This window comes from Schistocerca piceifrons, chromosome 2, assembly GCF_021461385.2.
Source record: "Schistocerca piceifrons isolate TAMUIC-IGC-003096 chromosome 2, iqSchPice1.1, whole genome shotgun sequence".
Classification (NCBI taxonomy): domain Eukaryota; kingdom Metazoa; phylum Arthropoda; class Insecta; order Orthoptera; family Acrididae; genus Schistocerca; species Schistocerca piceifrons.
In genome coordinates this window covers 839,828,838-839,844,376 of record NC_060139.1, presented here as the reverse complement: position 1 = coordinate 839,844,376, position 15,539 = coordinate 839,828,838, and the positions used below count along the sequence as shown (strand labels likewise).

At 38.4% G+C, this 15,539-nt stretch overlaps 1 protein-coding gene across 4 annotated transcripts in view; it reads left to right on the top strand.

Moving 5' to 3' along the window:
• The window catches only part of LOC124776868 (RING finger protein 17), a 529,150-nt gene that overhangs the window by 444,435 nt on the left and 69,176 nt on the right, over window positions 1-15,539 (top strand). For all 4 annotated transcript variants that reach the window (XM_047252047.1, XM_047252048.1, XM_047252046.1 and 1 more), the window contains 3 exons: window positions 5,607-5,758; window positions 5,883-6,026; window positions 6,104-6,223. In XM_047252047.1, the coding sequence (XP_047108003.1) occupies window positions 5,607-5,758; window positions 5,883-6,026; window positions 6,104-6,223 (416 nt within the window). The remainder of the gene's footprint in view (window positions 1-5,606; window positions 5,759-5,882; window positions 6,027-6,103; window positions 6,224-15,539) is intronic.

Sequence of the window (15,539 nt, the reverse complement as noted above, 5' to 3'; positions counted from 1 at the left end):
CCCGACTGTTGTTTGCTAAGTTTTGTATTTGGGTGACCTATCACAACATTTACTACAGCTGCGTGGTCACACTGTTCCATGGCTGGCTGTGCTGTGAGAACTTTAATGGTTTGAACTGGTTTTGGCATGTTACTTGGGAATTTGCTGTCCACACAGCTTTTTCCTGCACATTGACTGAACATTACCTTTTGTATTGCCAAAATAAAAAAAGTGTCGCTACTTGGACACTGAGCATGCTTTGGCGGCTAGTGCACTTTGGGCTTGACTTTGCTATTTTTTTCTGTCTACTGGCATTCTGCCGGCACGACGTGGCACTGTCTGTCCCTGTACGTGATGCCATACGGGTGCAGCGGACACCAGACGGTTTACATTCTACAGCACTACTAGCACTGTCACTATGCAGTTCATTAATATTTGACTTTTGCATCTCACGTGCTAAATCTTAAGTGTCCTGAGCCTCAATTAACTGTAACACTGTATCTAAAGAAGGATAAGGTTGTTTCAAAATAGCAGCACGAATTGTGTCATCACAAATATTTTGAGTATAGCATCACCCAGTGTGACATCACAGTATGATTGTCGACAGATTCACAAAAACTTGTAATGCCTGGTTAAACCTTGTAAACCAGTGATCCACTGTTTATGAGAGTGACCTGCTGCCTCCTAATGGCAAAAAACTTGAACCTTGCAGCACCGAAGAGTGTGTGTTTATCAAAGAAAGTAGTTAACTTTCTAACTGAAGTCTCAAACTCTAACTGTTTTTGTTGTTTTCCAGGAAACAATTTCACTATGAGCCTATAAACTTTGTTACCCACAGTGGAAAGAAAGGTGCTACGATCTTCGTACCGTGCAATTGTGTGCCTCAATGATTCATCAGTGGAGCTACGTATTCTGACCAGTCCTCATATCGTTTGTTGAAATGGTGGAATGGCATCATGGAGGCTGAAGCTGCTGTGCTGCTTGTAGATTCTGCTGCTGCTATTGTGTTAGCAACAACTGCTGGATTTGCTTGCCCTGTAACTGAATAACATACATTTGAGAACTGTCTTGTGATACAGAAGCCACGCCTGTTAGGAATTTGGATTAGACACTGCACACAAAATGACACACTGTCGGTCCTGACTCAAAAGTCCACACACTAATGCACTAGACATATGAAAAGAACTATCAAGACATAAATAACAAATAACAAGAGTGGGCAGGCAAAAACAAAAATAAATCCTGTGACTTGTGCAGATCCTTTCCCTCTTCGGTGCCATCTGTTGTGGGATACTTCTTATACAACTGCAGGAGGAGATTATACTTATCGCCACCATCATCTATCTATAATGTGCTGAGTGAAACGCTATGAGAGAAGAATGAGGAGAATATTGAAACAATAATAATGATTAGTGACAAGAACACACACATTTATTGACGAATACTCAACTGTACAAATCAGCTTAGGTAGCAGATCCTGAAGTTCAACTGCTATTCCAGAAGCTAAGGCTGGAGGGTAGACTGTTCTTGATCCACTAGAATGATCACAGAAAATCAGCTGCTTTGGACTCACGTAGCACGGAGTGGCCGCACGTTTAGAGGTGCCATGTCACAGATTACGCTGCCGATCCCACCGGAGGCTCGAATCCTCGTGCGTGCGTGCGTGTGTGTGTGTGTGTGTGTGTGTGTGTGTGTGTGTGTGTGTGTGTTGTTCGTAGTTTAAGTAGTGTGTAAGTCTAGGACCGATGTCCTCAGCAGTTTGGTCCCTTAGGAATTCACACACATTTGAACATTCGATGTGGACTCGCTAAAAGCAGACGATGCAGCGTGAAGTATGCAAATAGAAGGCGGTCTTATCAGTAGTCAAGCTGACTTGGAACTGTGCACTCTGCTGTGGTGCTGGCTTATATCACTTCTCTGGTGACACCACCGCTACGTCTTGGTGCGGCAATTGCTGGTCTGTATGCCGTCTTTGGAGGGGCTTGTCGACCTATCGACACCTGTGTTGCTGCATGGTGGTGCATGCTGTCACCATAGAAACAAAGTGTTTCCATTTCCAGACCCATGTTCATGTAACATAATTTCTTTGTCTGTGTGTGAGGAATGTGTCCTGCAATTTGTGCCATACAGTTTTGTTACATCCTGTATATAAATATGTTACCTTGCCAGGGCTGATTCAGTTAATAGAATTTCTTATGGGAGCATGTATGGTTATTCGACTTCAAAAGAAAAAACAATAATGATAGTGATGGGTAAAAACAAAAAAGGGGTTTACTTATCTGATTCAACTCAAACAAGCAGTTTTTAGGTGTAGAACATAATGGTACCAATGTTTTAAGTAGAAGGATAATTTATTTATGAAAAAGAAAATGAAGTATGAATTGTATTTGATATATGCCATATATTAATGAAAAATAGTATTTCTATTATAATATTTAATGTTTGAATTAGACTGCTTAAAAAATTGTAAAGCACTTATTCATATATATGAGACAGCATGTGTGGGTATACAAAATTTTTGCAGAATTAAATTCTGTATTTTTTCCTTAAGAGTTAGTTGTGCGAAGTTTTCTGTACCCTCATCATCCATAAATGAGTAAACATGGTGTTAGTTAATGTTACAATAAATTGTAAGCATATGCGAGGTTTTTTTAATTTTAGTACAAAAATTTGTTTACGTTGTGTTATTTGTTTGAAGTATACCTTGGGTGGCATGCTGTTGTTGGAGTTTGCCAGCAGGCGCTTTTATGCCACAACTAGTAAGCGTGGACTGTTTAAGTATAGCCTCAGATTAGGCAGTTTTTAGATTTGTGAATGGAGATATAAAACAATATAATTGTGAAGACTCATGAAAAATATCTGCAAATCATTTTAATGTTAAGGACGCCTCTACATTGAAAACATATCTGTATACAGTCGTGTAATAAATGTTCATGGTTTTATAAAGCAGTTGCAGATCATTTCAAAACTTTAGAAGTATAGTCAACAAACAATGTACAGCAACTAAAGCTACAGTGTAGGAAATACTGCAGCCAGCCATACTGTTACTAGTTTTGGGCTTGAAGCCATCATCACCATGGTAGAGTCGATTTCCTTGTGAGTTTTACACTTATATCTTCATGGAAAGCTCTAGGAAAGCCAAGAAATCAACACTTCTGTCTGACGATGGGCAAACAGGCTCAAGCCTGAAACTAGTAACAGTAGAGTAAAATAGTTTCAAAAAAATTTGTGGTTGGTTGGAGTATTTCCTACAGTGTAATTTACAAAAACAGTTGCGGTGTTCTCTAACTGAAATGGATAAAACAATTACTAAAACTAATTTTGCCACCCAGAACCACTAAAGTGGGCATAATTTGGTATAAAACTATCCTCTATGGAAGAAACAAAGTAGTTACTTCTGGTCCTTCATGATTTATGCAGGGAAAGGAACAAAGCTGGATCAGAAATTTGAAAACCTTTCAGTATATCCTAGTTGGTCATAATTCCTACTCAAATAACTTCTCAATTAAGGGTATTACTTAGCAATGGACAGGAACAATTTTTATACATATCCTCAGCCTGCATAAATTCTAGCCAGAAAAATGAGAAATCCATATGATAACTCTAACAACTACTGCCATGCCACCTTATCTGAAAAAGAGAAATCTACACTGTATGTCCAAAAAGTTCAGAGACTGGTTTTATTCTTGCCACATAAGCAGTCTTGAACTAACAGCTGTGCTCTGGAACCACTCAATTGTGAGCAGGCAATGGTGGGTGTGCCATCATAGTGTATCAGCATTGTGTGTAAAATTGCAATGGAGCAATGATCCATGGTTTGACATTTGAGTCCATGAAAAAGGCGTACAGTGGTGATTGTTTAAGTCATCCATGAGTATTTAAGTGGTTTAAACATTTTAAAGGGCAGATGTTGCACAAGGGCAATGAGAGGTCAGGGCATCTCGCCTCACATTCATCCTCTTTAATGGAAACATTGAGAAAATTCATTATCTTCTGAAAATCGACTGTTATCTCTCGTGTAGCTATCACTGAAGAAATGAATACCTCTAAATCAAGTGTGCAAGACATTCCCCAGAATGTTTTGAAGAAGAGAGAAGTGTGTGAAAAATTTGTCTACCAAACTAAAATGACGTCGCAGGAATGCCTGCCATTTCTTGATTGATATGAAAAATACGGACATTTCTTTTCTGGAAAAAATTATCACAGCTGACAAGGCTTAGTGTTATCAAGACAAATCTACCATAAAATGACATAGTGCAGAATGGATCACTGATGATTTGCCAAGACTGAAGAACTTGTGAATGAAAGTGAAGATAATCCTCATTGCTTTTTTTACACTTGTGGCATTTTCCAAAGGGAATTTGTTTCCAGTGGCACCGATGTAAGTTCCCTGTATGATTTGAGTGTCTGGGATGGTTGTACAAAAGGATCGGAGGTTTCGTCCCCAACTGTGGAAGGGGAGAGATTTCTTCTTGCTGCACAACTATGTAGATGTTCATATGGTTACAGTTTAGTGAAATTTCTAGTGAAAAAACAAGTGCCAGTTCTCAATGACACTCCATTTTCACTATATGGTGTCAAGTGACATTTTTTTATTCAGCATTTGCTATTCTGTTTCTGTCACAGGCATATCATTTACTGTCCTGCCCTATCAGAGGTAGAGCCACCTCTGTAAGTTAATCATATTATATACTAGCTTTACTGAAAGTTGAGCAAATATTTTATGTGGCCTTGACCACCAGCTGTATGTCAAGTTCAATAAAAGACCACTGCCAAACTTTAGCCAAGAGCTAAGTGGACCACTCAGTGGCAGAAAACATTGCTAAGTACAAAATGTTCAACTTCTTTGGCTGCTTCATAACCTTCCACCGACCCCCTCCAATACTAGCTGCTGTTAACAGCATACATGTAAAGAACCCTTACAAGACATCGTTTGATCCTACAATCCTCCTGGTTCAGTCTGAACTGGTCCTTGTCCCACACCAATTTCCACTGCTGCCCTCACTGTACTCTTTCTGTCACACCCTTATCTCTGCAGTCTCCCTCTTTCTCTGTTTTATCACCCCTTTCACATCATTGTGCTCCATCTGCCTGTACCAAACTAAACACACCACAGTGCCACATACCTGTCTAGTGGCTTGCTGACTCTTCCTTGCTGCCATCAGGCAGCCTTCCCTCCTTCGGAGCCTCCCTCTCCCTGTATTCTTTCTCCGTGCGCCAACTCCTCTAGATACTACCTCTCAGTCTCCCTCTCCCCCACCTTTTCCATTTCATTTGAGCTGCGGTGCTGGCACAAACTAGTCCCCTCTCTCCCTCCCCCTCTCCCTGCTTCCCTCCCTCCCACCCTCCCTCTTTGTCCCTACCCCCCTCTCCCTCCCTCTTTGTGTGTGTGTGTGTGTGTGTGTGTGTGTGTGTGTGTGTGTGTGTGTGTGTGTGTGTGTGTGTTTTATGGGGGACGGGGGAGGTCAGGTGTAGCACGTGCAGTGCTAGTTAACGCTGAAATAGTTACTGCTCCTTGCAGTACTTATATGCCACCAAAGATGTCATAATGAATATAGTTGACTGACTTGTCAAGAAAAGAATGCCTGTACTCTTGAGGTAATATTTCTTTCTTTCTTTTGTTACAGAAAGTAATACATTGGCAATGATACAAAATGCCCTGCAATCTCGCTTTGGAAATTCAAAACCAGCCCCTCAGGATCTGTATTGGTTTGAAGGACAGTTGTGCATTGCTAAATACCATGGGGATAAGAAATGGTACCGTGGAAAGGTGTTGAAGGTACAGTTGTCATTCCATGTTTGAAAGAGAACAAAAAAAGGGAAAGCAGCTGTGTGACGATAAATATATAGAATTTTTTGAATTTGTGTATTTAAAGCAGAGTATAATTGTTTAAATTTCACAGTTAAATGAAGACAGCACACTGAAAATTATTTTTGTTGATTATGGAAATGTTGAAGACTGTAGAGCCACAGATCTTCGAAAAGATGTCTTGCTTCAAGAGATACCGGTGCAGTGTCACAGGTGTAAATTGGCAGGAATAGAACCAGTAAGTTCCCCATATTTTTTAAAAAGATGTGAACATTAATTAACCTGCCATACCTACCCTTAAATTCTTTTTTACAGATATCTGGGGATGGTGTGTGGAATAACACTGGACTGGATTTGTTACATGTCTCAGTTGTAGATCAAACAACCAGTGTAACAATTAAGAAGTTCCCAAAGAAGGATGGTGACCCATATTTGGTATGTTACACATAATGGATTTCCAATAATGACTTAGTCAACAGAGCTTTCTACTCTACACCCACTTTCTCCCAAGAAAGGCTTTGCAGGCTTCTACACAGTTATTAGCATATTCACTGCAGTTGACACTTCTAAGTGTCGACACTCATTCTTTTTGTCTGTGCTTAGTTGTCACATTTTACCTGTGCTTAGTTGTCTCTTAAGGTAGATTGTTCAAAATGGTGTCTAATCAACAGACACCGGGATCTCTTAATGCTAAAAAGCTTAGGGCGAACAAAAAATTCACTACTGGTCAGGTACTGAGTATATTACAAACCAGCTTGAATCTCGAGAATATGGAAATGCACCTAAGCAATGATAGTATGGATGCAGAGCTGTCAGGTATGTTTCATGAATATAGTGCAGCATCAGAAGATAGGAACAATGATAGTGATGAAATCATAGATGCCGAAGATCCCATACTGGCACAGACATTACTTAATCAGGTGAGACGTGGCATAATGAACCTCTCCACATGCAATATCACCCATTTATAAAACAGGAATGTTTACGAATTCATCCCACTAGCAATACATTTATGGATTTGTTTAGACTACTACTTACAGGAGACATTCCTCTAGTGGAAATTTGAAGAGATGCAAGAAAGAAACCTCACAATAAAAAACACATTGTACAAAAGCAGGAACTAACTGAAGGGAAAAGGCAAATCATGAGGAAGAGGTGTAATTAGTGTGCCAAACAGGGAAACAGTAGTGACACACCAAAGAGTGGAGAGACTGTCCAAACCATCCTGGACACTGTTTGAACTGCTGTATGATAATGTGTCTAGTGATCCTTTTGGTTTTGATTGGATATTATTAATATTTCAAGAGCTCTCCCTCCCCCCCACTCCCTCCCCTCCCCCCCCTCCCCACAGATAGGACCCTGCGACTGGATGAGTGATGATGCACAAGGTTTATCATTTGGTAAAATAGATGTGTAGCATAGTTCTGTAGCTGATGACGGGATGGGCCAGCCTTGCAGCTCCTAACTGCATTGACAGCTCATATATTTTCACACCATGAAGGAAACAGGGAAGTTATCTGTCTTTCAAGGGAAAATATATTACTAATAATTAACAAACAGTTTAATTTTTATCTCCGAGTGTTTTTTGAGATCTCTATATCTGGGGATTCCTGAATATATCTTTTTGGGAAATTATTGGGAGTATTTTTTGGTAGTACCTGGGGTTTTCTGAAGACTCAAAATAGTGTTTGCAAACATTTTCTGTCGCGTTTTATATGGAGCTGCAAATATGGGATGACAGATACGGCCATATGGGACGATGTATCTGGAGTTTGAAGTGCTTAAGAAATACGTAAATTTGGACACACCATTGTGGGCTGGTGCACTACAGTTTCTTAGTAGGATTCCTTACAAGCCGGCATTCCAGAATAACAGTTTACAGTTACTTTCCAGCCTACAAAAGTTATTGCCGTGCATTCATTCGATATAAGTAAAATCCTCAACATTCTCTTGTCCACATTCCTTGTGTTTGACAATCATTATGTGGGAAGATTCAGACTCCTATTATCATTTCACATCTGAGTGAAGCAGATGCAGCTATGTTTCATCACCAGTTACAATCATTTGTATTACTGACTACACTCTAATCAGTAGATGGCAGGGATAAAATACTGCAACCAAATTATTTTTTTCAACTTTACAGGAACCAGACTGCAGTTCTAAAGGTCAGAGGACCTGAGAGGGAAGCAGTACTTCAGAAGGAAGTGAGACAGGTAGTCTATCCTTGATGATGTTTGGTCTGTACATCGAACAACCAAGGAGAAATTTGGAAATAGAATTATTACCAGGTAGAAAAAAAAATGAAAATTTTGAGGTTTGACTGACATTTTAATTCCCTCAGAGATGGAAAAGGACTTGGAAGAGCAGTTGAACAGAATGGATAATGTTTGAAAGGAGGATATAAGGTGAACATCAACAGAAGTTAATCAAGAGTAATGGAATGTAGTTGAATTGAAGAATGTGACGCCAAGGGAATTAGATTGGCAAATGAGACACTAACAGTTGTAGATATTTTTTTATGTGGGCAGCGAAATAACTGATGATTGGCGTAGCAGACAGTTCATAAAAATGCTGACTAGGTATAACAAGAAAAGTGTTTCTGAAAAAGAAGAATTTGTTAACGTCAAATATAAATTTAATATTAGGAAGACTTTTCTGAAGGTATTTCTCTGAAGTGTTACCTTCAAAGGATGCAAAATATGAATGATAAGCAGCTCATACAAGAAGAGAATTAGTGGCCTTTGAAATGTGGTGCTGAAGATTAGGTGGGTAGATCGAATAACTAATGAGGGAGCATTAAATAAAATTGTGGAAAAAAGAATGGCACAACTCGACTTAAGAAAATGGTTGTTTGATAGGACACATCCTGAGGCATCAAGGAGTAGTGAATTTGGCAATTTGTTGATTGGGGGAGGGCGGATTGCAGAGGGAGGCCAGGGCACGAATGCAGAAAGCAGGTTCAAAATGGATGATGTACATCGAAGTAGTTATTCAGAGATGACGAGGCTTGCACAGCATAGACTAGCATGATAAGCTGTATCAAACCAGTCTTCCAGACTGAAGACCACAACAGCAGCAACAGTAATTGTAATTAACTGAGGAAATAAAGAAATTTTGTCCTTGGGAGAGAAAAGGTAACTTTTGTTAGAACAGGATAAGTCCAAGAGGGTGCTACAGTGAGAGGATATGTTATAGATGATGTTCCGATCTCTGGGGTTGGTGAAGACTAGTGGGTGGCAATATCCAAATGACCAATGGGATGTAACGGGCGACCAAACCCCTGAACTATCATAGTGTGTCATCAAAGCAGATAGTTCGTCTGTGTCCATTCACGCATTCGTCAGGTTTAGAGGTGGTAATTCTTGTTATAAAAACGTACAGTGAATTTGTGTTAGTTGGTAACCAGCTTAAGTGACTTAAATGTTATTCTGCCTTTGTTGTTCTGTAGTTTACCATTTGTGTGTCTGGAGTTCATAAGTGTATGAGGCAGGATGTACAATGGAGTAGTCTCGGAAGGCCAAAATACGTCGTCATTAACACATATGCATCATACAAATCAGTAGAAGATCTTGTAACAGGCTCGGTGTGCATATTACAGAAACAGACTTTCACAAACATAGTATCAAAGGTAAAATTTAAGAAGAAGAATTAAAGACAACTGACTTCCTTATGCACATTCAATGCACTAATTTACCTATTGTTACTGGCATGTAACAGTAAAGTCTAATAATGTAGAATACACAGCTTATCACTAAATACTACATCTGACCCAGACCCACCTCTCCCCTTTCCCCTCTCCTCTCTTCACTCTTAAAGTATCACATTTTACTCAAACTAGCTTGACTTTTGTTCTATCGTATTGTGCTGTGAAATATTCCTTTACGTTGGTAAACTGGTGTTCATCATTGTTGTTCATTTATACAGAACTATTTCTTTTGCTTAAGACGTATTTGTAGCACATCCATTGGTGGCGAAATTGCTTCCAGTTAACATTATGTCACTCATTATGATATGAAGCCTTCTATTTTTTGTGCTTTTCATAGACTGCAAAATTTGCTAATATATTTCACTTTGTTCTTAGTCCAAGACAACATTAATTTAGTCCCAAGACTACAGTGACTCTCCTGATAGCTAAAACAGGCATTCTCATATTCCTTCCCTAAACACAAAAGTGCATTTTCTTCGGTAGCAGTGTCTGGGTGTCTAAATCAAGCGAATTTCTTTCATGTCTAAACTTATTGAGCCAAAAGAATACCATGCAATCAGTAGAGGCGTAGTCTGTATCCAAACTCAATTGAACATCACTGAGAAATTTTCCCATTGCAGTTTCGCGGTTGGCAGCAACTGAATGTTGCACTGAGCTTGACTAGAGGGATCATTGTCTATTTTTAATACTTAAACATTGTTGGAATATGAGTTATTACGATGGCTCTTATTTTTCAAGTTTGATGTTTTTTTCTTTGTGCTACCCTCCAGTTGCACAAAAAAATATTTGTGGCAATTTAGGCTCCATATAATAAGTGGAAGGGTTGCCCCTAGACTATTATATTTAAAAGATAAAATAAAACTGATTCTTTAATCACAAGTAGTAGTTTTAGAAGACCTCTATTACTTTCAGTTCTGTTACGAATACTGCTGTAATAATATAGATAAAGTGACAATCATATAAAACTGTTATGTACAGCACCAGTAGCCAAATAAGATTAGAAAATGAATTATGGCTACTACCTTCTGTCTTTTGTAAATAATTTACTGTAATTTACTACTTTCAGTTTAATAACTAAATGTGGAGCATATAGGAAGACTTTGTTTCTGTGCCACTGCCAATACTTGTCTTAAGGAACTAGTTACTCAAGTCAAATGTAGAAATATAATCTTATTTCATTAGAAACAATCTGTTCAATAGTGTTATTGATAATATCTGAAATTTGATTGAGTCCTGCTTGAATCTTTTCGTCTGATTATCCTACCTCATGATTCAAGGCAGTGGTCATTTTCGGTTTTCATTCAGAAGATGAATAGGATCAAATATGGCCGAAGTAACGTAATGGGAGTACCATTAATGATTTTTCAGTTTTTGTAAAGCCACACTAGAAATATTACGAGAAACAATAATGTGTATAAGTCATGAAATGATACTGAAATACAGATAGTGTTTCGGCTTCCAAAGGGGCACAGAATATACAAAATTACACTTTTTTTTTCTTCTTGTGCGAGTAATTCAAATTAATGGTGAACAATATCCATTTTCAAATAATAAACAGCTCTCTTGCATGTTGATAGTCCCTGGAGCATGGAAATTTGCTCCACGAGATTGTGCTTTTCAAAGTATCTTGAACAAAATGGAAGTTTAGAGATACATCGGCTTAACTGAAGTGTTTTGTGACCTTCAAATTGTTGAACTAAAATTTGGATTTTATTAAAATTGGGTCCAGACCAAGTTGTTTTGAAATTGTTTCAGAATTAATATATAGTTGGACCTATTTTTCTAAAATTCAGTTTTTCCAGAGAAATGCTTTTGAGAATAATTTCATATATCTGATGCCTGTACAACTAAGAGATCTTTCTCTGAAATTTTTCAGTCACGCAACTCTAAAAGTGTCTGTATTTGATGCTCTTGTGTCTAATTCTAGGGCTTTGATATTGTACAGAAGACCTCATTCTGAGAGAGAGTCATAGACAATGCTCTCATTGTCAGAAAAGTTCCAGGGCAAGTTTTTTCTTTCTTTTCTCTTTTTTCTGTTTTCTCTTTTTCTTTTTTCGGTTTTTTTTCTTTTTTTGTGTTTTTCTTTTTTTGTGGTTTTTTTTCTTTTTTATGTTTTTCTTTCTCTTTTTCTGTTTTTTCTTTCTCTTTTTTATGTTTTTCTTTCTCTTTTTCTGTTTTTTCTTTCTCTTTTTTTCTGTTTTTTCTTTCTCTTTTTTTCTGTTTTTTCTTTTTCTTTTTTTGAGTTTGCAATACTAAAAAGGAACGGGTGTTGCTTTTATGTTACTGGTGTGTGTGCATCCTTGAAATGACCTAGGCCATGTTTCAGTGCAATCTCACTAGGTGGCAGGGCTGTGCTTAGCAACACACTGTTTGGATTCTTGGTACAGTGACGCAATGGATGCTGATTGTGGGGAAAAGAGAAAATGTTAAGTTCAGGAAAATCCCTAGTGAAATGCGATCAATTATTGAGCAAGTATATGCAGGTCAGGCACTTTCAATAATTGTGTTTTAGAACAGGACTGAAGGTTTTGTGAAGGCAAAGACATTGGAAGACGATCACAGGGCTGGTCGCCCATTTACAGTACGTAGCGATGAAAACATGGAGTGTGTAAGGCAGTTATTGCATGAAGACCATCATGTAATTCTGCTTGCAATATCAGAATTACTTAATTTGAATATTATGTGTGTCGTAAGATTTTATGCAGAGATTTGAGGAAATGGAAACTTCTTGCAAAACTCATCCCCCACACACTAACAGACAAGTAAAAGGAAGAAAGATAAGAATTTCTTCTAAATACTGGATAGAGCATGTGATCCCACATTTTTGGCAAGGATTATTGCTGGGGATGAAAGTTGGTGCTATCAGTATGACCCTCACAGGAGGCATCAAAGTACTGAATGGATCACCAACCTCGGAAAAAGTCAAATGACAGCCTGTGAGAATAAAGACGGGGTTGATCCCATTCTTTGATATTAAAGGATTAGTTCACCATGAGTATGTTCCTCCAGGTCAAACAGTGAATGGAACTCTTTACATCAAAGTCTTGAAAAAATTGCAACAACCAGTTCAACTTTGCCACCCTGATTTGTGGCATTCTCAGGACTGGTTGTTACTGAATGACACACTATTTTATCTGTTACTGAGTATCTCGCCAAACATTCTCTTTTTGCCATCCACATCTGCCATATTCACCGACCTCTCGCCTTGGCAATTTTTTCTTGTTTCCATGAGCTAAAAGTCAACTAAAAAGAGAGCTTCATCAAGATACTGCAGACATCCAATGGGGCTGTGACAAATGAGCTTACAGGTATCCCAAATCAAAATTTCTCTGCTCGCTTCCAAGACCTTCAGAAACATTGGCAGCTGTAGATAGATAGCCAAGGGAACTACATTAATAGGAGCTAGGATCACTACTTGGTAAGTACAATTTCCTGTTTTTTAAAAAAAAATCTGTCCTGGAGCCTTTCTTGTAAAAGGAGTGTTTACCTGGCCATTTCCTGTAACAATTAAGATGACTGAACATGTTTTAAAATTGTCAGCATTGATGGGTTGTTGGTTTCTCTTTCACTTTCAAATTCATACATGTTTCAGAAGCTCTTTTGTCTTTCTCAAATAACTAATGATCGATTTGATGCATGAATCTTGGCTGCCCTCTCAACTGTTGCTTGACCAATATCCCTTAATATTGTGGATGTGGTGTCATGCACACAAGCTTTTAGGCAAATTCTGTTTACTTTTGCTTGTGGGCTGCAGCACATTTTTTTTAGTTGCTTCCATTGCCGGTATAGGGTTTTTAATTTTCGGCATCCAGCTTCTGATCTTGTGTTGGTATTCATGCTCTTTCCCAGTAAATCATTATTTCCTGCACAATGTATGGCACTTAGACAAACAGTTAATTTATTTGTACCACGTGCAAATATAAAAGAAAACATATAGTGGTTGTGTGACAGATATCAATTTACTTCCAGTTATTTCATGTGAGTAATACATGAGTAAATGTGTTATCTGCAGTAAAGGAATTGAAGATGAAGACAATGTGCTTGCTATGACTGCTGCTTTCCCTTGCAAGTGAAAGACCACTGGGATGATCTGGTTTGAATCATAAAAAGGAACAGCTCTTTCACTCCGCTCTCTACCTGTCTTGTCTGAAATGACATCGCAGCGAGTTTAAGGGGACTAAAATAAGCAACCAGCCTACATTAGCCAGTGTATGAAATTGTTATGTGGAGGTAATATGTTGTGAAGGTGATAGGTTTATTTTTCTTAATTATTTTCCTTCAGAGTTTGAAGATCCAGAGGTATACCACCTTACACTATGCAGCCCTAATTTCACACAGCGCATTTGCACGTGGAGGAACAAAACTGGAGGGTAGCCCAAGAAAACTTATAATAAACATTAAAAGTGCAATATAAGAGTCACACTAATAAAGCATTTTCGAAAAGTAAAGACCTTGTGCTTGTATGTAAATGTTGGCACTGCATTTGTGAAACTTCTTTCTGGGCTGTCATCTCTTGATTGTTTACAAAACTATGGAAGTTATTCATTAATAGTTTGACTGTTGGTGAAAGCAACAACAATGGCCTTACAGTACAGGCTTTCACAGCCACTTACATTCTGGGTGGTTTTATTGTGAAGGAAAGATTAGGCCAATGGCATTGGGAGTTCAAAAGTGGCTGTTGGAAAACAGCATGGCAGTTCCTGTGAGCAGACTGATGGAATGGTGCAAGAAATGGATCATAAACGCACAATTTTTGTTCCACTTCTTGCCTTATTTCATTGGTCTGCATACTCCCCCTCCCATTGTCCCATAAACTAAGCACAACTCCCAATGAATATGATCAGCTGACAGTTGGTGCTCTGGTTAACAAAGTTTCTCACATTAGATATCCAATTATTTACAAGATTGCCACATAAAAGCTCAGATATCAAAAATAGTGTCCAAGACCAGTACAGAAAATGCTTACTGACAAACTTCAAAGTGCACAGACATTTTTTGACCGCTGTCAACAAAATGGAGAGTGCGTGTTTGTTTTTCTTTTATTCTTTCTTCTCCCCCCCCCCCCCCCCCAAATACTGTTACAGGTGAGTACACTACAAAAAATTCACTGGGAATCCCTGACACATGCTCCATACATTCCCAATCTTTCCCTGTGTGATCTCTATATTTTTGGAGCTCTGAAGAAAGTCATTCATGGGCATGAATTTGGTTAGGACAAAGTGATGTACACCTGGATACAACCATGGTTCCATAAGCAACCACAAACACTTTTTCATAAGGCATTGACCCTCTTGTCCAGAGTGGGATGAATGTATAAACTGTACTTTATGGCAATTATTTTTTAAATAATAAGTGGTTTTCTACTTATTTTCCTTCTGGCTCCTTTAATTTGACTGCCCCTTATATGTTTGTATGTAGGAAACAAAGACTAGCAATAAAACACTTGTGGTGGGGGGGGGGGGGGGCGGGAGAGGTGTTGTGCATATATATGTATTATTATTAAATGTCCCATACTTTTCAAATATTTCATTAAATATACTTGATTGGATGTTCCTGTTCCAAGTCCATCTCAGAAGCCTCTCTCCTTAAATTTAGACTTTGGTAATGTCATTTTCTGTTTAAGTTTATCTCAGTATCAGCAGCATGGTGAGCTTATTTGCAGTGACAGTTATGTCAAGGGGCATCTCATGTATTTTGTATAATATCCATCTTTGCACATGTCAGGTACAGTCAAAGTTAGCAGCTTGATCGCTCTTCACCTGGAATTGATTGTTTTCTAGTTCTCTTATTGTAATTTGTCTGTTAATTAATGAAAATTGAAATTCATTTAATTAGAATGGCTGGAGAGCAGTGTCTTCGTGTCTGACAGGGAATATTAGTTTTAATGCCACTCTGTCATTCAGGAACCGTCAGTTCTAGTGGAAATGTTAAAAGTAAGGCACTATCATGCCTTGTTGATATCAAGTGACACAGTTTCAGTATGTGAATACAGACTGTAAGTTTTTGTGAAATGGGTTTTTCATACTGTCACATTTTGCCTTGTGT